This window comes from Capra hircus, chromosome 5 (assembly GCF_001704415.2).
Source record: "Capra hircus breed San Clemente chromosome 5, ASM170441v1, whole genome shotgun sequence".
NCBI classification, from domain to species: domain Eukaryota; kingdom Metazoa; phylum Chordata; class Mammalia; order Artiodactyla; family Bovidae; genus Capra; species Capra hircus.
Window position 1 is genome coordinate 112,045,731 of NC_030812.1, and position 27,752 is coordinate 112,073,482.

Consider the following 27,752-nt stretch of genomic DNA (forward strand, 5'->3'; position numbering starts at 1 on the left):
ATGGGGGCCTGAAATCTCTCCTCAGCCCATGTGAGCCCCTCCAGCAGAAGCCAGGACCTGATTATATAGGCTTCTCACTACGCCCAGTAGCCAAGGTTGGGTCTCCCAGAGTGTCTGGGTGTAAGCCTCAGTATACCCATCTCACAGTATACCCAGCTCAACCTTCTAGCCTCAGTACACCCATCTCACAGTACACCCCAGGACACACTGAGCCTCAGTACACTTCATGTGTTAAACGGGGTCAAATGCCAGGTAAGGATGAATCAGGCCGGGGGGTAGGGCTGTATATGGAGAGACTGCTGAGGCCACATGACTGCCAGGGGCTCGTCAGGGGCCCCAGGTGGGATTCAAGTCAAGATGCAGGCACCAGAAACCGGTTTTATTGAGTATCAGGGCTATGGCTGAGGAGCAGGTTGGGGCAGGGTGCCTGCCTCTAGTGGGGCACCGCACAGAGCTGGTAGGGGGGTGGGGTCACCAGGAAGGCAAAGACACCATGGTCGCTGGGGCGGGGCTGCCCGGCAGGCACCGAGAAGCTGAAGTGCTGCAGGAGGCTGGTGAAGAAGAGGAAGAGCTCCATGCGGGCCAGGGGCTCCCCGAGGCATGCGCGGCGGCCTGTGGGTGGGCACGGGGGCTCTGTGAGCCTGGGTCTCCCCCTCCAAGACCCCTTCAGGATGGAGAAGCAAACCGGGCACCCCACCCCACCCCCCAGGTACCTGCGGAGAAGGGTATGAAGGCCTCCTGCTTGACGAAGCGGCCCTGGGCATCCAGGAAGTGCTCCGGGTGGAAGCAGAAGGGCTTCTCCCAGACGGTCTCATCCTTCAGCACTGACGACAGGTTGGTGATGAGTGTCGTCCCCTGGTGGCAAATGTCTGGCATGGGTGGGTCTCGATTGGTGGGGGGGTGCCCAGACCCTGCCACCAAACACACATGGGCACACACACTGCCTGGCACACACCCGAACTCTCCAAGTAACTCTCAGCCCAAGACGCTTCTCAGCACCATCTCTCTGCCCATGGCAGGGTGCCCTTACTTCCCCTCAGTGCCCGGCCTCCTCCAATGCTGTGATACGTTCTAGTTTGTCTTCCCTCCCGACCTGGGGCTCTGAGTGGACAGAGCCAGCCCTGCTCTGCTCTCCTGTCCACGCCCACCCAGGCTGGAACATTCAGTACCTGTGGCCATGAGGACAGGGTGGCTTGGATTCCAGTCCTGGCCACACCTGGCAACACTCACTGTGGCTACCAGGTGGCAGGTGGTGGGGAGGTGGGGTTGGGAGAGCCGCAGGCCTACCTTTGGGATGTGGAAGCCCTGCACCTCGATGTCACGGGATGTCATGTGGGGCACTCCCAGGGGAGCGATGTCTGCAAAGCGTTGCACCTCATGGACCACGGCCACGGTGAAGGGCATGAGGGCCTGATCCCCCATCTCTGGTCGCCTCACCTTCCCTATCACCTCATCGATTTCCTGCTGGACCCGTCCTGGAAAACAAGTGTCCTTGTGGTGGTCAGACCCAAGAGCTGGGCTCCTGCCTCCTCCTGAAGCCTGGGTAGCACTGCGTCCACTTGGAGGAGGCGCTGTGACATCAGAGCTGGGGCTCAGACCCTGCACAGAGCTGGTGCTGGGGGCCAAATCAACCGAGCTCAGAGGCCTTGGGCTGTCCTGGTCCTCCCAGCACCCACCCCAGGCTGGACTCACGCTGCACGTCTGGGTGCAGGATCATGAGGAGGAGGGCCCAGGCCAGCGTGGTCGAGGTGGTGACCATCCCAGCGGAGAACAGGTCGGCCACCACCATTCGCAGGTTCTCATCATTGAAGCTGCTCTCGGGGTTCCCCTTGGCCTGGGTCACACCGGGAAGGTAAGCTCAGGGACAGAGGTGAAGTCCCCACATGGCCTGCCACCCTGCTCTGGTCAGCCCAGGTGTCTGATCCCTGGGTGATACAGAGCCCCGAGTTTGCCTCCTGGGCCCTCAACACACATCCCTGTTCTGATCACCTTACCTCCTTCACCTCATCCAGGAAGGCATCGGTCAGGTGTCGGGGTGGCTGGGTCGGGTCCCGGGTCATCTTCTGCTCAGTGATCAGCTCATCAATCAGGGTCATGAAAACCTTCTGCCCCCGGATGAGCTTGGCGGCCAGCCCTGGGATGCGCAGGAGCATGGGCACAGCTTCCACCACCTGTGCGGGACACAGCCCTAGGGCCCTTGGAACCTGGGCCCTCCTGGTGCTCAGGCACTCACCAGTCAGGTCCCAGCCTCGTCCAGTGTCCCCACCATCGACCTTGTTCCTCCCTAAGTTCAGACCCTGCCCCTCTCTCCTGGCCCGAGGCCCAAAAGATAAACATAAAAAGTACATATCATGGATACTGGTCCCTTCCAGTGAAAGCGTACTCCGACCCCTAAGCGCAATGACCCCCACCCGGCCTCTCCCACCTGGGCTGTCTGCCATCTCTCCCGACTTTCAAGCCTTTTCCTTGCTGGTGCCTTTCCAGGAAAGCCCTTTCCTGTGCTGGCTCTCTACACAAGTCCTCCTCCAAGGGGCGCCCGTTGGAGGACCAAGGCCGCCGCCTCCGACCGCACCTGGCGCACTATTTTCATCTCTTCCTTCAGCCCATCCTCCATCACGTCCAACAGCTTGACGATGCGAGGATCCTTGTACTCGAATCGACACCCGAAAGTCAGGGAGGCGATCACGTTGCTCACTGCTTTATTCAGGAGCTCCATGGGGCTAAAGGGATGTCCTGGAAGGGGAAGGTGCAAGGTAGGGCACGCCTCCATCTCTTCTGTCCCAGACCTCTCCAAACCTCCCAGACCTCCGTGTCCCTCAGCCCCAGCACTCACTCACCGGCCTGGTCGGCGAAGGCGGCACAGAGGCACGAGGCCTCCTCAGTCACCCACTGCTCCAGTGACTTCTTCCCCAGGCCGAAGTTGCGCAGGGTGGACAGGGAGAAGCGTCGCTGTTCGCGCCAGGCCTTCCCATATCGCGCCAGGATCACTCCTGGGGGCGGGGCGGACACTTGGGAGCCCCTCGGGTCTGGCCCCGCCCCTCCCGGGGATCTGCTCACAGCCCCGCCCCCGTGGGGGAAGCTGTCCGCCCTGCCTGCCCTCAATGGCCTGGCCCTCCCCTCCCAAATCCGGCCCACTTTGACACCCTCTTCCATCTGAGGACTGGTCCCATTCGCTGTCGGCCCACACTGCTCCCCGAGGCTCCTCTTCTAAGGGCCCATCTTGGCTCTACTTTTTATTTTACCAACCGAGACCACGTTTGTCACGTGGGGAAGGTCCTGGCCTACCCCTGCCCTGCTGACCCCGACTTTGTCCTCTTTCCTGCCCACACCAATGTCCCCTACACGCTCGCCGTGGCCCTGAGCCTCCCTGTCTTAGTAAGGCCCCTGCTCTCTGCCTCATCCAATTTCTCCAACGCTTGGCACAAGTCTCCTTTCACCACCTGCCGCCCCCTCAGATTCGTTGGCTCTTTCCTGCACGGATGTCCGCTACCCTGCCTCCGCCTGCAGGGACGTGGCCTGCCCTCTCTGCTTGCCTTCGGCGCGCGGCCCGAAACCCAGGTGCTCGTAGATTGCCTGAGGTGGACGGTCGGAAGTGTCCTGGCTGCGGTACACCAGCGCCTCGCGCACAGCGGCCAGCCCGTTGAGCACGACTACCGGCGTCCAGACCTGCTGCAGGCTGAACACGTTCCCGAAGCGGCGCCGCAGCTGCAGGCCAAAGGTCGAGGGTGTTTGGCAAGCCCAGGCCCCGCCTGGCTGTGGGCCCAGCCTCCTGCCTCTATCTGGTACCACTGGGCCCCTCTCCAGCAGCGAGCAACTGCAAGGACTTTATCTAGTCTTGTGAGCCCCGGGGGTTACATCCACTAGTTTTGAGGCTCTCAAGCTGGATGAGACCATCCTACTCACAGACCCAGCTAGGACTGTGCAAGCGTCACAAAATGGCCAGCAGGCCACGTTAGCATCCTATTTTACAGGTGAAGAAACCCAGGTTCACAGAGGGGAGCAGGGAGGCCCAAGGTCTCATGGAGGCAAAAGATTTGAACCAGATCACTGTGCCTCTCTCAGCCTCAACCCGCCTGATTTAAATAGGGCCCATGACCATACATCTCCCCCATTCTCAAGACCTTTCCTCCCAATGTGACCCTCAGGGACTCAGGCTCACATAATTGAAGAGCTGACTGGCTGAATCCGCAGCCTGTCATCATCCTGTAAACCTCCCACCTGCAGCCTTTGTCCTCTCTGACCTCTGTTTGGAAAATCCAAACTGTTCTCGGGCCCTGAACAAACGCCCTCCCTCAGGAGGCCTCTCGAATCCGCCTCCTCTTCTTGGCCCAGTCCTCTTCCGGCCTGTGGCTTCACCCAGCGCCCACTGTCCGCTGCTAGGTGGGGCCCTAGGACCGCCGCTGTGCACTCCCCACCCATCCGTCCTCACCTGGTTGAAGCTGAGACGTGGGTCCTCGAAGTCCACCTGCAGCAGGTTGCCCAGCACCAGCAGCGGCGTGGGGCCTGGTGGGTAGCGTGGGGCCCAGCGTGAGCGCCGGTGCATCAGGTCCAGCAAGAGCAAGAAGATGAGCACGGCCACGGCCAGGGGCCCCAGCGTGTCCCCAGACAGCAGCCCCATGGCTGCCTCCGTGGGCGCTGCGTTCCTCACCACACCGGCACCCAGGACCAGCCCAGCGCGGCACTCTCACTCCACCTCCGGGGCTCCACCAGTCCGGGGCCTCCTTATAAAGGGAGCGGAGGACCGGCCTTTGCCCTCTGCCCTGAGGTGTGCTGTAGGGGAGATTGTGCTGCCAGAGGGTAGGAGAGGGGTCAAGGAGAGTCAGGCGCAGGGGCGCCCACTGTCCCTCACGCGTGCTCTCCACGTGCTTCCGGAGGTGGCTGGAGAGCACAAGAAGTCCCCCTCCCCGGGCCTGACTCCCCAGCTCTTGGGAATGGGTTCTGCCACCACCTGCCGACTGTCAGCCTCTAATGCGGCCACAGCACTGTTCCCAGAACGTGTCCTTGTCCTCCTCCTGGGTGGCCTTCGCCTCCCAAGTATGTTCTGGTCCTTGCCCCGTGCTGGTGGGAGGACCTGATGACCGGAGGGACCACCCATAAACTTCTTGGTGTCCCATCACTTCCCATTGGTACACGCAACACACACACAGAATCACACACTCATGAACCATATTTACACACATTCACATCCTGACTAGCCCATGCTCACATGCATATCTACACACCCACACGACCACATCCACGAGTGCCTGTGTTACCACCTTCCACTCACAGAGACCCAGCAGCAAGGGCTCTAGTTCTCAGCGGCTGCCTGGACTCAGCCGACCTCCCTGCACCTGGAGGCTGCTCTCGGGGGTGCCGGCGCCTTCACCTGGCTGGCTGCTGCCTCAGTTTCCACCTGTTGTGGCTGAGGGAAGTTGAGTCCGGTGGTAGGGAGGCAGCAGGGTTGTTTTCTAAAACCCATGCATCCTCCCAAAACACATCCTTGCAAACTCCCCCCTCAAAACACATATAACCAAGTCATATCCTACAAAAGTGATCTTCAAATATTTACTTATATCTTTTGAATAGCTGTCCCCTCACACATTAGTAAGTTAATGTCTAATGTCTTTATCACACATCAAAATACTTTAAAAATCTACCATTTCTGCCATATTGTAAAGACTGATATTTAGATATAATTATGTTACTCTTTTAAATGTTTTAACTAGTCTTTCTTCATCTACCTGCAGGCGTGGTGCACTACTCTTTTCAGGGGTCTTTGTGGAAACAGCCCCTGCCCATGAGATTGCTGTGGAGTCATCACAGGTGGGGACCTCTGTCAGGGGCTACGGGGACTGTATCACGTAGCACAAGAGCACTCATGCAGCTTTATCAGAAATGGGTGACCAGCTGTGAATGTGTGTGAGGACTCTGGAGAAATCCCCTGTGTTCTCAGGAAAGTGTCAAAGCCCCGCTCTACCACCCCCATTCCCGCCCCCCCTCGGGCTGGCTGTATGGTCACCTCAGGGCTCCGTGGCCGTAAGCTCATCTCAGGGTCCGTGGCAGGAACCTAGATGAACCGACAGGAACAGATGACCCCTATGTGTGAGCAGCCTTGGAATATGGTCCCACGTTCATACGAGAAGGGGGTGGTGGGGAGCGGGGTGCCCGCCTGGGGTCACATACCCTCTTGGACACTGCAGGTCCAGGGACCTGGACTGAAGCCCCCACTCCCAGCCCTCAGTCAGGAAAACACCCATGGAAGCTGGGTGTCCACTGAGGGGCACTAGCCAGATTAGGGGTTGACAATCTGGTGAAACCTCGCAGCTCCCAGCGGCATTTGTGTGTGTGTGTTGGAGTATAGCCAGGAAACATGTGACCGTATCAGGTGAACGGTGAAGGGAAACTTTATTTTGTACTGGGTTATAGCCAATTATAACCAGAGATCAAATTCCCAACATCTGCTAGATCATGGAAAAAGCTAGAGAGTTTCAGAAAAACATCTATTTCTGCTTTATTGATTATGCCTAAGCCTTTGATTGTGTGGATCACAATAAACTGTGGAAAATTCTGGAAGAGATGGGAATACCAGACCACCTGACCTGCCTCTTGAGAAATCTGTACGCAGGTCAGGAAGCAACAGTTAGAACTGGACATGGAACAACAGACTGGTTCCAAACAGGAAAAGGAGTATGTCGAGGCTGTATATTGTCACCATGCTTGTTTAACGTCTATGCAGAGTACATCATGAGAAACGCTGGACTGGAAGAAATACAAGCTGGAATCAAGATTGCTGGGAAAAATATCAATAACCTCAGATATGCAGATGACACCACCCTTATGGCAGAAAGTGAAGAGGAGCTAAAAAGCCTCTTGATGAAAGTGAAATGGAGAGTGAAAAAGTTGGCTTAAAGCTCAACATTCAGAAAACAAAGATCATGGCATCCGGTCCCATCACTCCATGGGAAATAGATGGGGAAGAGTGCAAACAGTGTCAGACTTTATTTTTCTGGGCTCCAAAATCACTGCAGATGGTGACTGCAGCCATGAAGTTAAAAGACGCTTACTCCTTGGAAGAAAAGTTATGACCAACCTAGACAGTATATTCAAAAGCAGAGACATTACTTTGCCGACTAAGGTCTGTCTAGTCAAGGCTATGGTTTTTCCTGTGGTCATGTATGGATGTGAGAGTTGGACTGTGAAGAAGGCTGAGTGCCGAAGAATTGATGCCTTTGAACTGTGGTGTTGGAGAAGACTCTTGAGAGTCCCTTGGACTGCAAGGAGATCCAACCAGTCCATTCTGAAGGAGATCAGTCCTGGGATTTTTTGGAGGGAATGATTCTAAGGGTGAAACTCCAGTACTTTGGCCACCTCATGCAAAGAATTGACTTATTGGAAAAGACTCTGATGCTGGGAGGGATTGGTGGCAGGAGGAGGGGACGACAGAGGATGAGATGGCTGGATGGCATCACTGACTCGATGGACGTGAGTCTGTGTGAACTCCGGGAGATGGTGATGGACAGGGAGGCCTGGAGTGCTGCAATTCATGGGGTCGCAAAGAGTCGAACACGATTGAGTGACTGAACTGAACTGATAGCCAATTAACACTTTGTGGTAATTTTAGGTGACCAGTGAAAAAACTCAGCCATACATACACGTGTATCCATTCTCCCCACCTCCACCTGCAGCTCCCACTTTGTAGAGGAGGAAACTTAGGCTCCCAGAGGGACAGTGACTGGACCCAGGCTGCCCAAGGTGACACGTTAGAGTCACATGCCTGGTCTCTGGAGGCCCCCTGCTCTCCCTCAGGCGCTACTGGGAAGAGAGGAGTTTCACGGGGCCAAGCTTCTCTGTGACCCAGCAGCCCGGAGACGTGTGGGCTACGTAGTTAGGGAGTGACTGTCAGAGGTTGGAGAGCCCCTAAGAAGGCCTAGGTGGGCGGGTACCTTAGGGATTCCCTAATAGCTCAGTGAGTAGAGAATTCACCTGCAGTGCAGAAGACCCCAGTTCAATTCCTGGGTCAGAAAGGTCCTCTGGAAAAGGGAAGGGCAACCCACTCCAGTATTCTGACCTGGACAAATCCATGGACTGAATAGTCCGTAGGTTTGCAAAGAGTTGGACATGACTGAGCAACTTTCACTTTGAGAGACAGAGTCCTAGGTTGTTTCCTTAATGTTTTAATTTTCAATAACCAAACTTGCATTTAAAAACTTTATTGACATCAAAGATATGTGTGTACATAGTTTGATGGATCAAAGTTTTAAGACTTGGAAAAAGTCTGCTGTTTGTCCTGATCCTCTTCACCCACAATTCTCACAGCCCAGGGTGGAAACCTTTCCGGCTGAAGCCGTTGATTTTGCCTCCTGTGTTCTAAATAGAAAGCTTATCCTGCTTTATCTAGATTGATGAGATTTAAACATTATCTAATGAATTATTACAACAAAAGGTGAGGATTTAGCTCTTGTAACAACTGAACACCTAGTGCCACCTCCAACAGACGTCTCACCTCTCTCTAGTCTTCCTCATGTTTATATCCTAGGTTTTGGCATTCTTAATGTTTTGAGTAATGACATTGTTAGTTGTTAAAAGTTAAGAATCATTTTTGCTTTTTTTGCTGACTTTTATGACATTTTGACAGCAGGAGGGGATGCAGACTCCACGTGTGCGCAGAAGCAGGGGATACACCCTCCAAGTGGGCACAGAAGCAGGGGATGCATACTCCAAGTGTGCACAGCATGAGGGGATGCACACTCCAATGCACACAGCTTCAGGGGTACACACTAAAAGTGTACACAGAAGCAGAGGATACACACTCCAAATGTGCAGAGAAGCAGGGGATACACACTCCACGTGTGCACAGAAGCAGGGGATACACACTCCAAGTGTGCACAGCAGGCAGGGTTGTGCATTCCAAGTGTGCACAGCAGGACGGGAGGCATAGGGCATTAGAGGGCCTTTTTGCCCATATAGCGCCCTCTTGCCCCTCCTTGCAGGCAGGCCATGAGCCCCAAGGCAATGGGAGGACCAAAGGGAAACTGCTGACTCGTCTATGGAGGAGCGACAGGTGGGGGACCCGGGGGAGGAACCAGTCAGCCTCATTCCTGGTGCGAAGGGGGTGACTGAAAAGGAAGAGGTGGCAGGGACCCCAGGATGGCAGGTAAAGAAGCCTGGTGCTCAACTGGAACACTGTCCCTGTGTGTGTCCTCCTGGGAAGCCCCTGGGCTCTGCAGGGTGGAGTGGAGAGGCCAGGATCATACCACCGTGGCAACGGTTGGGGGAGGCTGAGGCACCCCAAGACCACTGAGTCAAACTGCCATCCCAGTGGAGCAACAGCTCTGTGTGGAGCTGAGAGGTGTGACACGGTCTGAGTGGCGAGTGGATCTGAAACCTGGCCTCCCCCGACTTCTTGTGAAGCGAGGCCCGTTTCCCCAGCTGCACAACGTAGAACCAGCCTCATCCCACCCCGTGCCCCTTCTCCCTTCCTAGGAGACTAAGAAGGCCCAAAAGGAGACGGCCGTGTACGTTTCAGGTAAGACAGCAGACCCCACCCTGTGCGGCAAGACTGCCCTGATGCCTCATCCCAGGGACCCTGTACAAGGCACAGATACCTGACCTTCCTGGCCCAGGGAGGGGGCAGAGATGAAGCCCAGGTAGTCTGATGCCCAGTCTTTCCCAAATGAGCCCCCTGCGTCCTTCTTCCTTCTTGGGTTGAAAGGACTTGAGGCCACTCCTCTTGGGCTGGTGGAGGATACTGCCTTTTTAGCAATGTTGACCTGTTCTTCTGGCAAAAGAGGGTACCCTAGCCATGGGCAAGGTTCCTTCCAGCACGGCACCCACAGGGCATGTCTGATTGTGCTTTTTAGAAGCTTCCGAGGAGGACATCGTGGAGGAAAGGCCCGGGGGCTGGGTCCCCAGCTCTTGAGGAAGCTCTGGCTGGGATGGTTCCCCGCCTCTGACATCCCCAAGACTCAGAGCCACGAGTGACCCCACGTCCAATAAATCCACAGTTGTTGCTTCTGCAGGCCCGGTTTCCTCCTTTCAGGGTCCTCAAGTTTCTGCAAACTCAGTGTGGCTTCGTCCACGGCCCCTGTCCCAACAAGCTGCAGGAACACCACGTCCTGCTGAAGGAGGAAACAGACAGAGCTGGACTCCATCTTAAGCCAGGCTGCAAACATTAGGCTACAAGCATGGTTCCCCTCCCAATGGACTCTGAACTTTGTACCCTGGGCTATGGTAATGGCATACCAATGGAAAACCAGACCCGTGGGATAAAAGAGCCTCAGGACTTGTACTTGGACTCTCCGTTGCCTAAAAGAATATGCTAATTATGTTTGTAACAGAACAAAGTCATAAATTCCATTCTGTTTATCGGGATATGACCACAGTCTTATTGATAAATGTCCACTGTTTATCTAGTCTTGTGGCACATGAATTATGGGCTAACTTTGATCATATCTCTCTTTTACCTTGTCCAGACTAGTTTCAAGGAATTTGGGGAGGTGGGTTTGAGCAAGTACACTTAGGGTATATAAGTTTTCACAAAAACTGGTCGAGTCCTTGGCTAACAGGAGACTCTGCCTTGGCCCGCCGGTGTAATAAACTGACTCCGCTATCTGCATTGTCCTTCTGAGTGAGTTTGTTTCCCGGAACACGTGGCTACAATGTTTGGTGCATGAGCCAGGAAACTCCTCACTTTGAGGAGACAAGTCCCATTTGGGACTACTCCGAGGCCTTGCAGCTCGAATCTTCTAGAAGGGGGAAGGTGCCTCACCCTTCTGGAAGGATTCTGCTTCTCAACGCCCGGACCTATCATGGTAGCAGGTAGTGGACAGCAGCAGGGGAACTGAGCACTCAGGTGAGGAGGAACCCACCCGGCAGGGTGGAAGAGGGGGCCTGATCATCCCCCTGGGAGGGACTAGAAGGGGCATGGACCCACAGGAGACTGGAATAGGCAGGCGGCGATTGCTTGGTACACAGGTCGATGAGCCTGCTAGGGCTTAGGAAGTGAATTTGTGAAGGTCATTTAGGAGGTGTGTCCACGCCGTCTTAGGGAAAATTATTACCAGCGATCACCAGGAGATTTTTAGGATAGGAAACGTCCTTGTATGCCCGTATTCTGCCCTTCCCCAGGAGGTGTCCCATCTGCTGTGAAATTCTTGACCCCCTCGGAATTGTTAGGCTAGATAGGGGTATACATAAGTGAGTATGAATTGGCTTTTCCGGAGATGGCCTGGGACATGGGATATTTAACCCATCTGTGTTTTCATCTGCACCTGATCAAGCCCACCAAGGTAGAATGAACTTTAAGGGAGAAACAGTCTTGGACCACGTGGTGTTCTGGTTCATCTATGCTGACCGGCAGGTGAAGACACACCGATCCCCTTCTCCCTCTGGGACCTGGCAGGTAAGGCTCTTCTCACCCCAGTTAGGAAGGAGGCAGAATGGCAATTTAAGTGTCATTGAGTGGAAATACCAGAAGTACATATGGTACTGAGAACTTCGTAGACAGAACTGCCGGGGTCCAGCCCTGGTGGATCCAGGGAATTAGAAGCGGGGACAGCGTTGGCAAGGAAAACTTATTTATTTATTAATATAAGATTAGATTAGGAAGAAATAGTGTAGTAGGAAAATTAAGTGGAGAAAGAGGTCTGAATAACTTGAATTACGTGGAAGACCAATAAAATTCCAGACAAGGAATTTGCGCCATCTACGTTGGGCCACTGGCTCTTGCTTGAATATCTAAGGGTGCCTCGCCTTAGGCTCCCTTTTGTGCGGGTTTTAACAGCCAGGGCAAGTAAGTAGACTTGGTGAGCCTCCATGCCCCAGATGGGAATTCAGCCTGAAATTTAAGCAAAGAGGAGAGGGAGGGAAAGGGTAAAAAGGAGAGAGAGACATGGGGGAAACCAGTCCAGCGACTTGCTCCGGCCCCTATTGTCTAGAAAGGCCTTTTATACCTTTTTTTTGTACATAGAGATCAATGGGTAACACAAAATTATGCAGCGTTAGCAGTCCAGATTCTTATCAAAACCAGGCTTTTCTCTCTGCATACCTAATTGTATACACAAGTCTTAGGTAATTTACATCATCTTCTGGCCAAAAGGGCCAATTAATATTTTACAGCCTTTTTTCTGATAAGGGTTTGTCAACCAGAAGACTTATTTGTGTTGATCTTCCCAAAGTCTGGTGCCATTCTCAGAAAGCACTAAATAAAGTTACATTCTTACATAGCAAGGACACAAGAGGAGTGCAGTGATACATAGCAAAGAAAAAAGTAATTAACTCAAAAGTCTAGTGTTGCTAACATCAAAACTACTATATATCTTTTTTCAATCCCTTTTACATTGATTAACATCCTCCCAGGTGCCTAAAAGATAAAGAATATGGAGGTCTGGGGGCAATCATTAAGTCAACAGTGAAAACTCGTCACCAATATGATTTTTAACTCTTTAGAAAAGGCTCTGTTTCTTTAAGATGCTTTTAAGCTTTGTGCCTCTCACGGTTGTGTGTGTGTGTGTGGGGGGGGGGGGGTGGTGGTGGTATAAACAATTCACAAGCTGTAAGAGGTCCAGGGAACCTGTTAGGCAAGCTAGAGAGCTATCAGAGGGGGTTTAACTGAAACATCCCTTTCAAATGCAGAAGACTAAAGCCCTGAGTTGACTTTTTCCCAGAGAATATCAGAAGAATGGAAAAGCAGAGTACAAAAGCTGGCAGATTTTTGTTTTTTTTTGTTGTTGTTGCTGGGTTACATGCTCAGGAAATTCCAGGGGGACCCCTGAAGTCTGATCATGACCTTGCGTATGTCAGCTTCCTTCCTCATGACCTTGTCACGGGCGGAATTCCTCACACTGTCTTCCGGCACAGAACAAAAAGGAAAAGTAGAAGAAGGCCCGAGAAGGTAAGCAAGATGGGGGGAAGTGAATCTAAGGCAACTGTACTGGAGTGCATGATTAAAAATTTAAAGAAGGGATTTGGAGGAGACTATGGGGTGAAGATGAAGCCTCACCGCCTCCACATACTCTGTGAGGTGGAATGGCCCCCTATGGGAGTAGGATGGCCACCAGAGAACACCATGAACTTAAAAATAGGGAAGCAGTCTATACAGTAGTCACAGGAGAGCCAGGACACCTGGATCAATACCCATATAGTGACTCATGGCTAGAGTTAGCTCAAGACCCTCCTACTTGGACAAGGTTCTGTATCCAGGAGGGAAAGGGAAAAATATCAATGGCACAAAAATTGACTGAATAAAAAAGGAAATTCTATGGGATGTGGACTGGGACGAACTGACCCCTCCCCCGTACTGGACAATGACGCGCCCACTGGCCCAGTGCTCGAACAGGATTGGAGGCTGCCTTAATGCCCGATCCAGGGCCAGGTGAAGTCCTGCAGCAGCCGCTGCTCCTCCGCCAGCTCTCCCCGAGGTCACAGAGCCACCACCTTGGCAGGCTCCGATCCTGGTGACAGAAGCCTCTGGCCAGCACTTCCAGGATCCGGCTTCAGCCAGACCGCCCAAGCTATACCCACCTCTCCTGGTGAGTACTGAACAAAAAGGGGAGGGAGACGTTGGAATTAAGCAGAGACTGCGCTCTCCCAGAGGGCCGGAGGGAACGAAAGAGAACAGACAAGAGATTTGCAATGCTATCTATCTATCTTGGGCCCTCCGGAAAACCTGCTCTGGCCCAGGGACAGGACAGTCCTTCAACCGGTCCCAGCAGAGACCCCGGGCCCAAAACCAGTGTGCCCAGTGCCGAGCTTTTGGCCACTGGAAGAATGAATGCCCTAAGGCAAGGAAGGAAGAGGAAGCTCCCCCAGTTGTGGGGCTTGCTGGCTTGGAAATTAAATAGGGCTGCCAGGGCTCAGAGATATCAGGTCCCCGAGAGCCCACGGTAACCTTAAAAGTGGGGGACCAAAACATTGACTTCATGGAGGATACAGGAGCAGAACTGTCAGTAGTAAAACCTGTGGCACCACTGTCCAAAAAGACTACCGCTGTAACTGGGGTCCCGGGAGAAGAGAGGATTAAATCGTTTCGCCAGCCCAGAAAATGTCAGCTGGGGGGGCACCAGGTGACTCACGAGTTCCTCTACATTCCTGAGTGCCCCGTACCCCTGTTGGGAAGAGACCTGCTCTCCAAACTGGGCGCACAAGTGACTTTCTCCACTGAGGAGAGGCCCACCTTCTGGATGGACACTGTGACCTATTGCTCTCTTTCTCAAGACACCCCCAAGATGAGTGGAGGTTGAATGAGCCTCTGAAGGAAGAACCGGGTGGGCTGGAAGAGCAAGAGATAAAGCTAACTCAATTATTCCCTGAGGTCTGGGCGAAAGACAAGCCCCCTGCCCCCTAGTCTGGCTAAATCAAGCCCCAGTGATAAAGAACACAAACCAGGCACCATCCTGGTTAGAAAGCACCAGTACCCGCTACCGATAGAGGCCTGGGCTGGCATACTGCCCCACATCAATAGATTGAAACAAGCGGGCATTCTAGTAGAGTGCCAGTCGGCTTGGAATACGCCAATCCTGGCAGTCAGAAAGGAAGGAGGACAGGACTATAGGCCTATACAGGATCTCAGGCTAGTCAACCAGGCTACTGTGACTTTACACCCCACTGTTCCAAACCCCTGTACCTTACTGAGCCTCCTCCCGCCGAGGACTCAAGTTTATACCCGCCGGGATCTCAAGGATGGCTTCTTCTGCGTATGCCTCGCCCCAGCGTCACAGCCCATCTTTGCCTTTGAATGGGAAGATCCAGTTGGGGGCACCAAACCACAGCTCACCTGGACTCCCCCACAAGGGTTTTAAGAACTCCCCAGCCATCTTTGGGGAAGCCTTGGCTTCTGACCTGGACTCATTCCATCCAGAAGAGTGTGGATGTTGGCTCCTACAATGTGGGGATGACCTGCTGCTGGCCGCCGAGACCAAGGAAAAGTGCTGGGAAGGGACAGAAGCACTGCTCCAGCTGCTGATGGAAGCAGGTCACCGGGTGTTGAAGAAGGAGGCACAGATCTGCAAGGAGGAGGTAAGGTATCTGGGGTTTGTTTTAAGGAAGGACACAAGGGTCCAGACCCTAGTTGGGTCCTATACACTGATGGCACCAGCCTGATAAAACAAGGACAACGGCTGTCAGGTTAGCCACAGCAGAAGGGGCCATCAAGACTGAAAAGGGATGGTGGGAATTGCCAAGTGGAAAATTATTGGTACCAAAGGAGCTGGCACACACTCTGGTAGCCAAACACACCAAGAGACACACCTAGGCCAGGCTGCCTGCTCACAGGTTAACGCTGCCTCTCGGCTATTCAGACAAAAACCTCCGGGTATTCAGCTGAAAGGCACGCTGCCCTTTGAACACCTGGGAGTGGACTTCACTGAAATGAAACCTCACCGACACTACTGTTCCCTGCTGGTCAAGGTGTGTACGTTCTCAGGATGCGTAGAAGCTTTTCCTACCTGGACTGAAGGAGCATCAGAAGTAGCCCAGTGCCTGCTTAGGGAAATAGTTCCCAGATTTGGACTTCCTACCAGCATTGGTTCAGACAATGGTCCGGCTTAAAGCAGCTGATTTAGTACAACAAGTAAGCAAAACTTTACACGTCAAATGGAAACTGCACACTGCATATAGGCCCAGAGACGGTGGAATGAACCAACCGGACATTAGAGAGACTCTCCAAGTGGATCATAGAGACTGACTGCTCCTGGGTGGACTTGCTTCCGACGGCTCTGCTCAGACTCAGGATGACCCCACAGACCCAAGGCTATTCTCCATATGAAATTGTGTATGGGAGGCTCCCTCCCATAATAATACAGGTGTCAACAAATTTGCCTCAGGTAAGGGGGGATAGGATTTCACAGCAGATGGAACTGGGTAAGGTAATAAATCGGGTAACTAAGTTTGTACAAGAAAGGGTGCTGTTCCCCCTTGGGGAACAGATTCATGAGTTTACGCTTGGTGACCAAGTATGGGTCAAAGATTGCAAACATGATTTGCTAGCCCCTTGGTGAAAGGGCCCTTATGTTATTCTAACTACCCCTACTGCAGTTAAAGTGGCAGGTATTGTCCCTTGGATCCATCATACGAGGGTGAAGAGAACATACCACGCAGACCCAAAAAACGCTGAGTGGACTGCACAGAGGGACCCCGCTGACCCTCGAGAGACTAAGACCATCCTTAAGAAGAAGGGAAAGAAGACCCTGGACGAGCCCCTTCAGGATGAACCGCACGATCAACTGAATTGCTGCTTGGCCTCATCAGATCGTGATTTTGAATTTAACTTCCGTTTCAACTCAGGACAAAGTTTTCATCTCATGGGCACATTCCTGCGCAGACTTCCACAACACTTCCAGCTGCTGGTATGCGGGGCTGTGCCTCTGTCAGTGATGGAGGGTCTTCCTTGGTGGGTGTCACCGCTCTGCCAGGGAGATTTTAAACCACTCTGCTCTTTCGGGATGACAAAAAGAGACTTTCCTCTCTCTTGTCAATCATAACCTCTCCGTGCTCTCTTGGTGTAAGACCTACAGCCAGTCAATAGACTCGGGTCATGGGGTTACATTTGATATAAATGCCAGTGTAACAAAAGACTAACCTACAAGCAGCCTCCGGTAACCTGCCTGATTTACATGCTAGGTGGACAAGTCCGTGTTTCAGTGGTCCCTTATTCGTACCCTCTATCGGGACAACAGATATTATGATTAAAGTACAGGCCTGACTAATTTTACAAAACAGACCCTCCTAGATAGAACAATAGCCATCCAAGCCTTAAATGAAAGCAAATCCAAATGAGAAAAGTGGTATTCATAATGGAATGGCTTTGGACATATCTCACAGCTGCTCAAGGAGGGACCTGTGCCATAATTAAGGTTGAATGTTGTGTATACAGTCCTGACTTATCTGGCAATGTATCGCCTGCTTTAGATGACATGAAAAACCAGGTACAAGCAATGTCAAATGAAAACCTTCCTTTCTGGACTTCGGTCCTATCTTGGGTGAAGGGCGATTGGTGGAAAACTATATCAGCCACTGTTATAGTTGCCTTGGTAGTTCTGCTTTGTGGACCCTGAATTTTACAATGTATTATGAACTTTGTAACCCAAAGGTTGATGTCATTCTCCCAAATTGGTGGTCGGAGAGCCAGGGTGCAATATATCCCTATGAATGATGCTCATAATATGAATTAAGAGCATCAAGAGGGGGGAATGAAGGAGGAAACAGACAGAGCTGGACTCTGCCTCAGGCCAGGCTGCGAACATTAGGCTACATGCATGGTTCCCCTCCACCATAGAACTCTGAACTGTGTGCCAGGCCTATAGAAATGGCATACAAATGGGAAACCAGATCTCCTGAATGAAAGAGCCTCAGGACTTGTATCTTAGACTCTCCATTGCCTAAAAGAATATGCTAATTATCTCTGTAATAGAACAAAGTCATAAATCCCATTCATGTTTATCGGATTATGGCCACAGTCCTATTGATAAATGTCCCTGTTTATCTAGTCTTGTAACACATGAATCATGGGCTAACTTTGATCCAATCTCTCTTTCACCTTGTCCAGACTAGTTTCAAGGAATTTGGGGAGGTGGGTTTGAGCGAGTGCACTTAGGGTATATAAGGTTTTCACAAAAACTGGTCGAGTCCTCGGCTAAGAGGGGACTCTGCCTGGGCCCGCCGGTGTAATAAACTGCACTCCGCTATCTGCATTGTCCTTCTGAGTGAGTTTGTTTCCCAGAACGCATGGCTACGACACTGCCACTAAGCCCACGACAGTGGGTATGCTGGAGACTCAAGGGGGCCCTGGCTGGTGTTCTGAGTCAGTGCCAAGGGACAGACAAGTTTCCCTGAATGTCGAGAGCTGACTGTCATGAAGGCACAACTGGCTTGATCAGGGGCGGGTGCTTCTGGCCTGCCTGACTGGTGTCTCCCAATGTGCCAAGGAGTCTGCCCAAGACTCTGGTGAGCAGACAGTCGTTAGAGCCCTTGGGTGGTGTCTGTGTGAGCTCAGTCCAGACCAGACTGGGGGCTGGAGCTGGAGAATGGGGGTCCCTGCCCTTGGCCAGGGCTCCAGGCTGAGAAGGTCACAGCCTCAGAGTCAGCAGAGGAACACAGGGCCCGGCAGCCATCAGAGGCAAACCTCCTACTGGCTGAAGGGGAAACAGAAGCCCAAGGTCACATGGTGTCGTAGCCCAGCAAGGACGAGAGCCAGGGTGTCCTGCTCTGAGCTCGGCAGGGCTTCCTTCTGCTCTGGCATCCCACTGTCCCAGGATCCAAGGTTGACCCTGCCCCAGGGCATGGCTGGGGTCCACACGGGCTCATTTCCGGCCCCTGCCTAGGCTCCTGAGAGCCCGGCCTCACCTGGCCCCTCAGTGGATGGAGCCCTCTTTTGGAGCCGAGCTCTAGCGCGGCCGTGAGGGGTAACTCCTACTGGGCAGGGGCTGGGGGATGAGTGTCCTTAAGGGGCAGGGAAAGGGGGCCCATCCTATAAAGAGGCCCAGGGAGGTGGCTCCCTCCTGGGAAGAGCTCCGGCCTCAAGAGCACTGAGCGCTGGGGGCTCACCCAGCATATCGCTTCTCCAGGCCCCCATCCACCACCTTCTGGGCCAGCAGACTTGAAGTGCTGGCTGACCTGTGGCCTGTGGAGCAAGGTGGCTGTGGCTAGGCCTGAAATGTGGGTGTCTGAGCTGATAGGCCCCCTTATCCCATGGGGACCTGAAATCTCTCCCCAGTCTATGTGAGCCCCTCCCGTAGAAAGCCAGGACCTGATTATATAGGCTTCGTCACTACACCCAGTACCAAGGTTGGGTCTCCCAGAGTGTATGGGTGTAAGCCCTCAATAGACCCCTCTCACAGTACACCCCCAGGACACTCTGAGCCTCAGTACACTCATGTGTTAAACGGTGTCAAATGCCAGGTAAGGATGAATCAGGCCGGGGGGTGGGGCTGGTTTTGGGGAGACTGCTGAGGCCAGGTGACTACAAGGGACTGGTCAGGGGACCAGGGGGGACTCAAGTCAGGATGGAGCCACCAGACAGTGGTTTATTGAGCATCAGGGCTATGGCTGTAGAGCGGGTTGGGGCAGGGTGCCTGGCTCTAGCGGGGCACCGCACAGAGCTGGTAGGGGGGTGGGGTCACCAGGAAGGCAAAAACACCGTGGTCGCTGGGGCGGGGCTGCCCGGCAGGCACCGAGAAGCTGAAGTGCTGCAGGAGGCTGGTGAAGAAGAGGAAGAGCTCCATGCGGGCCAGGGGCTCCCCGAGGCATGCGCGGCGGCCTGTGGGTGGGCATGGGGGCTCTGTGAGCCTGGGTCTCCCCCTCCAAGAACCCTCAGAATGGGGAAGCAAACCAGGCACCCCCTCACCCTCAAGGTACCTGCGGAGAAGGGTATGAAGGCCTCCTGCTTGACAAAGCGGCCCTGGGCATCCAGGAAGTGCTCCGGGTGGAAGCAGAAGGGCTTCTCCCAGATGGTCTCATCCTTCAGCACTGACGACAGGTTGGTGATGAGTGTCGTCCCCTGGTGGCAAATGTCTGGCATGGGTGGGTCTCGATTGGTGAGGGGGTGCCCAGACCCTGCCACCAAACACACATGGCACACACATCGCGTGGCACACACCCAAGCTCTTCAAGTAACCCTCAGCCCAAGACGCTTCTCAGCACTGTCTTTGTGCCCATGGCAGGGTGCCCTTACTTCCCCTCAGTGCCCGGGCTCCAACGCTGAGACACGTTCTAATTTGTCTTCCCTCCTGACCTGGGGCTCTTGAGTGGACAGAGCCAGCCCTGCTCTGCTCTCCTGTCCACGCCCACCCAGGCTGGGACATTAAGTACCTTGGCCATGAGGACAGGGTGGCTTGGATTCCAGTCCTGGCCGACCTGGCAACACTCACTGCAGCTACCAGGTGGCAGGTGGTGCGGAGGTGGGGTTGGGAGAGCCGCAGGCCTACCTTTGGCACGTAGAAGCCCTGTACCTCGATGTCACGGGATGTCATGTGGGGCAATCCCAGGGGGATGATGTCCGCAAAGCGTTGCACCTCATGGACCACGGCCACGGTGAAGGGCATGAGGGCCTGATCCCCCATCTCTGGTCGCCTCACCTTCCCTATCACCTCATCGATTTCCTGCTGGACCCGTCCTGGAAAACAAGTGTCCTCGTTGTGGTCAGACCCAAGGGCTGGGCTCCCGCCTCCTCCTGACGCCCGGGTAGCACTGTGTCCACTTGGAGGAGGCGCTGTGACATCAGAGCTGGGGCTCAGGCCCTGCACAGAGCTGGTGCTGGGGGCCAAACCGACCGAGCTCAGAGGCCTCATCCTGTCCTCGTCCTCCCAGAACCCACCCTGGGCTAGACTCACGCTGCACGTCTGGGTGCAGGATCATGAGGAGGAGGGCCCAGGCCAGTGTGGTCGAGGTGGTGACCATCCCAGCGGAAAACAGGTCGGTCACCACCAGGCGCAGGTTCTCATCATTGAAGCTGCTCTCGGGGTTCCCCTTGGCCTGGGTCACACCGGGAAGGTAAGCTCAGCGACAGAGGTGAAGTCCCCACGTGGCCTCCCACCTTGCTCCGGTCAGCCCAGGTGTCTGATCCCTGGGTGATACAGAGCCCCGAGTTTGCCTCCTGGGCCCTCAACACACATCCCTGTTCCGATCACCTTACCTCCTTCACCTCATCCAGGAAGGCGTCGATCAGGTGTCGGGGTGGCTGGGTCGGGTCCCGGGTCATCTTCTGCTCGGTGATCAACTCATCAATCAGGGCCATGAAGGCCTTCAGCCCCGGGAAGATCTTGGCAGCCAGCCCTGGGATGCGCAGGAGCACAGGCACAGCTTCCACCACCTGTGCGGGTCACAGCCGTGGGGCCCTGGGACCTCCTGGTGCTCAGGCTCTCACCAGTCAAGTCCTAGCTTCCTACAGTGTCTCCACCATTGACCTTGTTCTTCCCTAAGTTCAGACCCTGCCCCTCTCTCCTGGCCCTGAGCCCAAAAGATAAACCTAAAATGTACCTATGGTGGGTACCGGTCCCTTCCAGTGAAAGCATACTCCCACCCCTAAGTGCGCTGACCCCCGCCAGGTCTCACCCACCTGGGCTGTCTGCCATCTCCCACTTCCAGACCTTTTCCTTGCAGGTGCCTATCCCGGAAAGCCCTTTCTTGCACTGGCCCTCTACACAAGTCCTCCTCGGGGGGAGGGACTTGCTGGAGGACCGAGGCCGCCTCTACAGAGCTCCTATCCCGCACCTGGCGCACTAAGCCAGACTCCTCTTTCAACATGTCCTCCATCATGTCCAACAACTTGACGATACGAGGATCGTTGTACTCGAAGCGGAACCCGAAGGTCAGGGAGGCGATCACGTTGCTCACTGCTTTATTCAGGAGGTCCCTGGGGCTAAAGGGGCGTCCTGGAAGGGGACGGTGCAAGGTAGGGCACGCCTCCATCTCTTCTGTCCCAGACCTCTCCAAACCTCCCAGACCTCCCTGTCCCTCAGCCCCAGCACTCACCGGCCTGGTCTGCGAAGGCGGCACAGAGGCACGAGGCCTCCTCAGTCACCCACTGCTCCAGTGACTTCTTCCCCAGGCCGAAGTTGCGCAGGGTGGACAGGGAGAAACGCCGCTGCTCTCGCCAGGCCTTCCCATATCGCGCCAGGATCACTCCTGGGGGCGGGGCGGGCACGTGGGCGTGGCTCGGGCCTGGCCCCGCCCCTCCCAGGGATCCGCTCACAACCCCGCCCCCGTGGGGGAAGTTCTCGGGGTTGCCCGCCCACACTGGCCTGGCCCTCCCCTTCTAAATCCCGCCCACTTTGACACCCCTTTCCATCGGGGACAGGTCCCATTCTCTGTTGGCCGCATTGCTCCCCGAGTCACCCCTGCTTGGCGCCCGTCTTGGCTCCACTTTCTATTTTGCCCACGGAGACCTGGTTCCACGTGGGGAAGGTCCTGGCCTGCCCCTGCACTACCAACCCCGACACTGTCCTCTTTCCTGCCCACACCGACGTCTCCTTCACGTTCGCAGTGACCCTGGGCCGCCCTCTCTTAGAAAGCCCCCGCCCTCAGCCTCATCCAATTTCTCCTTCCCCAATGCTTGGCACAGTCTCCTTTCGTCACCAGCGACCCCTCAAATTCGTTGGCTCTTTCCTGCAGGATGTCCGCGACCCTGCCTCCACCTGCAGGGACGCGGCCTGCCCTCTCCACTTGCCTTCGGCGCGCGGCCCGTAACCCACGTGCTCGTAGACGGCCGGAGGTGGACGGTCGGAAGTGTCCTGGTTGCGGTACACCAGCGCTTCGCGCACAGCCGCCAGCCCGTTGAGCACGACTACCGGCGTCCAGACCTGCTGCAGGCTGAACACGTTCCCGAAGCGGCGCCGCAGCTGCAGGCCAAAGGTCGAGGGTGTTTGGCAAGCCCAGGCCCCGCCTGGCTGTGGGCCCAGCCTCCTGGCGTTAGCCTCTGGTACCTCTGGGACCCTCTCCAGCAGCGAGCAACTGCAAGGACTTTATCTAGTCTTGTGAGCCTCGGGGGTTACATCCACTAGTTTTGAGGCTCTCAAGCTGGATGAGACCATCCTACTCACAGACCCAGCTAGGACTGTGCAAGCGTCACAAAATGGCCAGCAGGCCAAGTTAGCATCCTATTTTACAGGTGAAGAAACCCAGGTTCACAGAGGGGAGCAGGGAGGCCCAAGGTCTCATGGACGCAAAAGATTTGAACCAGATCACTGTGCCTCTCTCAACCTTAACTCGCCTGATTTAAATAGGGCTCATGACCAGACATCTCCCCCATTCTCAAGACATTTCCTCCCAACGTGACCCTCAAGGATCAGGTTCACATAATTGAAGAGCTGGTTGGCTGAATCCGCAGCCTGTCGCCATCCTGTAAAACCCCCCACCCCTTGGCCTTTGTCCTCTCTGACCTCTGTTTGGAAAATCCAAACAGTTCTCGGAGGCCTCTCTAATCCGCCTCCTCTTCTTGGCCCAGTCCTCTTCCGGCCTGTGGCTTCACCCAGCGCCCACTGTCCGCTGCTAGGTGGGGCCCTAGGACCACCGCTATGCACTCCCCACCCTTCCGTCCTCACCTGGTTGAAGCTGGGACGCGGGTCCTCGAAGTCCACCTGCAGCAGGTTGCCCAGCACCGGCAGCGGTGTGGGGCCTGGTGGGTAGCGTGGGGCCCAGCGTGAGCGCCGGTGCATCACGTCCAGCAAGAGCAAGAAGATGAGCACGGCCACGGCCAGGGGCCCCAGCATGTCCCCGGACAGCAGCCCCATGGCTGCCTCCGTGGGCGCTGCGTTCCTCACCACACCGGCACCCAGGACCAGCCCAGCGCGGCACTCTCACTCCACCTCCGGGGCTCCACCAGTCCGGGGCCTCCTTATAAAGGGAGCAGAGGACCAGCCTTAGCCCTCTGCCCTGAGGTGTGCTGCAGGGGAGATTGTGCTGCCAGAGGGTAGGAGAGGGGTCAAGGAGAGTCAGGCGCAGGGGCGCCCACTGTCCCTCACGCGTGCTCTCCACGTGCTTCCGGAGGTGGCTGGAGAGCACAAGAAGTCGCCCTCCCCCGGCCTGACTCCCCAGCTCGGCAGAGTCCAGAGAGAATCCAGGGTCCTGGGAATGGGTTCTGCCACCACCTGCCACCTGTCAGCCTCTAATGCGGCCACAGCCCCGTTCCCAGAACGTGTCCCTGTCCTCCTCCTGGTGGCCTTCGCCTCCCAAGTATGTTCTGGTCCTTGCCCCGTGCTGGCGGGAGGACTAATGGCCGGAGGGACCACCGATAAAGTTCTTGGTGTCCCCTCACTTCCCACTGGTACACGCAACACACACACAGAATCACACACTCATGAACCACATTTACACACATTCACATCCTGACTAGCCCATGCTCACATGCATATCTACACACCCACACGACCACATCCACGAGTGCCTGTGTTACCACCTTCCACTCACAGAGACCCAGCAGCAAGGGCTCTAGTTCTCAGCGGCTGCCTGGACTCAGCCGACCTCCCTGCACCTGGAGGCTGCTCTCGGGGGTGCCGGCGCCTTCACCTGGCTGGCTGCTGCCTCAGTTTCCACCTGTTGTGGCTGAGGGAAGTTGAGTCTGGGGGTAGGGAAGCAGCAGGGTTGTTTTCAGAGTTCCTTAGTCACCGTGACAAGCCAGTTTGGTGGCTCAGAGGCCCTTTCCTAAGTTTGTTACAAATTGGCCCTTGGACTTTCCAGCTCCTGTGGCCTCAAGGTGATTCCTGAATCTCCTCACGTAGGTGTCCATTTCCTGACTTGGAAAAATGGAAGGTGGGCACTTTACCTTGTTGACTGGGCTGCCAGTAAGCTCAGGGTACTAGGGTGGCTTAGCATAGGCTGCGACTGTCCTTAGAGAAGTGGGACTGCTTCCTCCTCATCAATCTGTCCTTCAGTTCAGTCTCTCAGTCGTGCCCAACTCTTGCGACCCCATGGACTGCTGCGCGCCAGGCTTCCCTGTCCATCACCAACTCCCGGAGTTTGCCTAAACTCATGTCCATCGAGTCAGTGATGCCATCCAACCATCTCATCCTCTGCCGTCCCCTTCTCCCTTTGCCTTCAGTCTTTCCCAGCATCAGGGTCTTTTCAAGTGAGTCAGTTCTTCCCATCCGGTGGCCAAAGTTTTGGAGCTTCAGCTTCAGCATTAGTCCTTCCAATGAACAGTCAGGGTTGATCTCCTTCAGAATGGACTGGCTGGATCTCCTGGCAGTCCAAGGGACTCTCAAGAGTCTTCTCCAACAGCACAGTTCAAAAGCATCGATTCTTTGGCTGTCAGCCTTCTTCACAGTCCAACTCTCCCATCCATACATGACCACTGGAAAAACCATAGCTTTGACTATGGACTGTTGTCAGCAAAGGAACGTCTCTGCTTTTTAATATGCTGTCTAGTTTGGTCATAGCTTTTCTTCCAAGGAGCAAGCATCTTTAATTTCATGGCTGCAAAATCATCATCTGCAGTGATTTTAGAACCCAATAAAATAAAGTCTCTCAATGTTTCCATTGTTTCCCCATCTATTTGCAACGGCACTGGATGCCATGATCTTAGCTTTTTGCATGTTGAGTTTTAAGCCAGCATTTTCACCGTCCTCTTTCACTTTCATCAAGAGGCTCTTCAGTTCCTCTTTGCTTTTGTCTTTGAACATCAGGTGTTAAAACTTCAGAAGACAAGGGGATGGAAACCAGATGGGAATGTAGTTTCTTGACCCTCTCACAGGCCTGCCAAGGACCTCAAGGAATGGATTCCTGGGCCTCCCCACTCTCTATGGGTCCAGTCCACTCTGGCTGCAGCCCCTTACCCTCTGATCCTGACTCTGGCTTATTCCAGTCCTCCAGCAAAGGTGCAAATGCAAACCTTGGTACCGCCCTGCACGAGTGTGTGTCACCTCCAGACTGGAATGATGGCCACCAGGTACTCCCTCTTGGTCAGCCTCTTGCCTCCTCCAGGCAAGGGGTTGGTCACTTTATGCCAGGGTTCTGCTAGCCTCAGAACCCTCCAACAACTCAAGGGGTAAGATTTGAGGTTGAGTTTTTGAACCAGTGAAGCTGATGGGAACTCAGAGGCCCAAACCCATTCAAATGTAAAGGCATGGGAACTCAGAGGGTGGGGCAGGGGGCATTTCCGGGGCAGGCCTGGTCAAGCCCCCTGCGCCCCAGCCATCCCCGGAGTATGTGAGGCAACCTTTCTTTCTGAACACAGCTGGAGTAGTTCAGGGTCCTGGAGGCTGAGAGCCTGGAGGAGGCACTCTGCCCTCCTGTACCCCCTCTTACCCTGTTCCCTCCCTCGCACCCCACCCCCCAACAGTGAGAGGACCGGTTCTTCCCAGGTTGCCTTTGACGGGATAGAGTGCTTGTGGTCTCCAGGTGGGGGGATAGAGTGCCTGTGGTCTCCAGGTGGGGGTCGTCAACATTTGCAATCCCTGCTTGGCTTGTGCAAGCGGCTCCTCCCCTTCCAAATTCCCACATCCCCACTCTCCTGCCAGGCCCGGGGCCAGCGGGTGGGGCTGGCTGGGGCCCAACTGGCCTTGCTCAACTTATCCAGCCTTTCCTGTGTCTTGCCCTGGCCAAGGCTTGGATTCTGCTGGGCTCTATCGGGACACACCCTGTGCCGGTTGCTGGGCTGGGGGAGGGATGGCAAGAGTGGGCCCCTGCTTCAAAGTGCTCTCGACCAAGAGGAGGAGGGAGCCGGGAGGTGACACCCCAGGCCAGCAGTTGCAGGGATGGCTTTGAGAGCTGTGGGGTTTCCCCAAGCTGGAGTAGACTTTCTGGGAAAACCCCCTGGAGGACTTCGGGTGGCTTGGGACTGCAAACGGAGGTAACCTGACTGCAGGGTTAAGGCACCACTGCAAACCAGCAGGACGGTGGCAGCTCCAGGTGGGGCTTTTAGTCTGGCAGAGGACTGGATCCTGGGAAACTCGGGTTCTTGGGCCTCCAGGAGGCAGGAAGACTAGCTTTGGGGCCACTGAAAAGACCAAGAGGGGAAGACCCGGGGGGAGCCCTGGGGACTTCTCAGAGCAAGCCGGTGGTCTCCATCGGCCTCAGTTGAACGTTTCTGTCCCAGTCAGCAGCAATCTTCTACCCTGGACGGCCAGAGAGTCCAGTGGTACTGGTGGGGCTGGCAGGATGGTCGTCACAGCTTTGTCACAGTGGCCCCGTTAAACTGCCCCCATCTCCCCTTTGTTTTGTGTCATGCCCTCTGCAGTCACTCTAATGGACGTATGAAAGGCAGTGACAGATACACTCGTTATTCAGGCAGTGCCCTCCAAACACCGGGGATGAGGGCTCTAGTCCAGGACAGGGTGGCCTTGGGGAACACCTCAATCATGAGGCCAACGCCCTGTTTCAATCCTTGTGAAATTGTAGCCTTGGATTACCCTGCACTCACACGCCAGGCGCTGCTGTTCACACCCCATGCTCCCCACCCCATTTAAGGCTTTATGGTTCCCAAGGCACGGAATCTCAGAGGTCACAGCAGTGGGTCAAAGTCACAGAGCACCATTAGGGTCGATCTCAAAACTCAGGCTCTGGACCACTGCTCTACAGCGGAAATACACTTCTATGAGGCCCGAGGGCCAGCATTTAAGTTCCTGCAGCCTTACTATTTTAGAAACACGCTCAGGCGGCCCTTGCTGGCTTCTGCTCTGGTGAAGCGGCTGCTGTTGGAGGGATGGGCACCCCTCCCCCTTCTCTCCCCTTCCCCCCTCGCCCCCCACCCCCTCACACCTCAGGGTCGCAGGTGTTGGCCCTGGCAGGGAAGGCGCCTCCGGACCCCCGAGACCCGGCCCGAGTCCTGAGTCCGGGGAGACGTCAGCAAGATGGCGGGCGAGCAGCGCCCAGGCACGGAGACACGGCCCTGGACCCCCAGGGCGACACGGCGCAAGCTCCCTGGAAAGCAGGTGGGCAGCTGCAGTGCCCAGCGAGGGTGCGGGGAAAGTTGGTGGCGTTTCGCTCGCCCCTTGCCCCGCCCCCGCGGCAGACAACCCCCCCTCAGTTCCCGCTGCTGCCTGGGGCGCGGGAGCAGTGGGAGCCGGCTCTGGCCGGTATGGGGGCCCCCTCGGGCCCAGCGGTCTCACCTGACTCCGGTACCGCCCGCTGGGATCCAGGCTGTGACCGCGCCTTCAAGGACAACGAGGGGCGGGGCCGGGAGCCGCGGGGTGCAGGCCGATTCCTCGCATGGTTTTCTGGGAACTGGGCTGGGCAAGACAGGAAAGTTCTGGAGCTTGCCTGCACGGTGTGAACTTGCCTCAGGCTACGTATAGATTAAGGCGGTCACCGGAACCTTGTGTTTTGAACCGCGGTTTAAAAAC

General features: G+C 55.2%; 2 protein-coding genes across 6 annotated transcripts; both read right to left on the reverse strand.

Moving 5' to 3' along the window:
* On the reverse strand, window positions 363–27,597 carry LOC102177333 (cytochrome P450 2D14). 2 transcript variants are annotated; one of them, XM_018048845.1, is made up of 10 exons: window positions 27,519–27,597; window positions 4,430–4,787; window positions 3,534–3,705; window positions 2,838–2,990; window positions 2,573–2,733; window positions 1,995–2,171; window positions 1,693–1,834; window positions 1,288–1,475; window positions 714–855; window positions 363–612 (listed from the first exon to the last, which is right to left on the reverse strand). In XM_018048845.1, exons 2-10 carry the CDS (start codon window positions 4,616–4,618, stop codon window positions 434–436), a joined length of 1,503 nt encoding a protein of 500 aa, XP_017904334.1. In that variant the 5' UTR covers window positions 4,619–4,787; window positions 27,519–27,597; the 3' UTR covers window positions 363–433. The 2 variants fall into 2 exon arrangements, with proteins under 2 accessions (XP_017904334.1, XP_017904335.1); XM_018048846.1 differs by lacking the exon at window positions 27,519–27,597 and having other exon boundaries at window positions 1,312–1,475; window positions 4,430–4,891.
* LOC102169002 (cytochrome P450 2D14) lies at window positions 18,976–27,621 on the reverse strand. 4 transcript variants are annotated; one of them, XM_018048841.1, is made up of 10 exons: window positions 27,519–27,621; window positions 23,016–23,307; window positions 22,142–22,313; window positions 21,448–21,600; window positions 21,187–21,347; window positions 20,609–20,785; window positions 20,307–20,448; window positions 19,902–20,089; window positions 19,333–19,474; window positions 18,976–19,234 (listed from the first exon to the last, which is right to left on the reverse strand). In XM_018048841.1, exons 2-10 carry the CDS (start codon window positions 23,202–23,204, stop codon window positions 19,056–19,058), a joined length of 1,503 nt encoding a protein of 500 aa, XP_017904330.1. In that variant the 5' UTR covers window positions 23,205–23,307; window positions 27,519–27,621; the 3' UTR covers window positions 18,976–19,055. The 4 variants fall into 4 exon arrangements, with proteins under 4 accessions (XP_017904330.1, XP_017904331.1, XP_017904332.1 ...); XM_018048842.1 differs by having other exon boundaries at window positions 18,988–19,234; window positions 23,016–23,373; window positions 27,519–27,602; XM_018048843.1 differs by having other exon boundaries at window positions 18,988–19,234; window positions 23,016–23,304; window positions 27,519–27,598.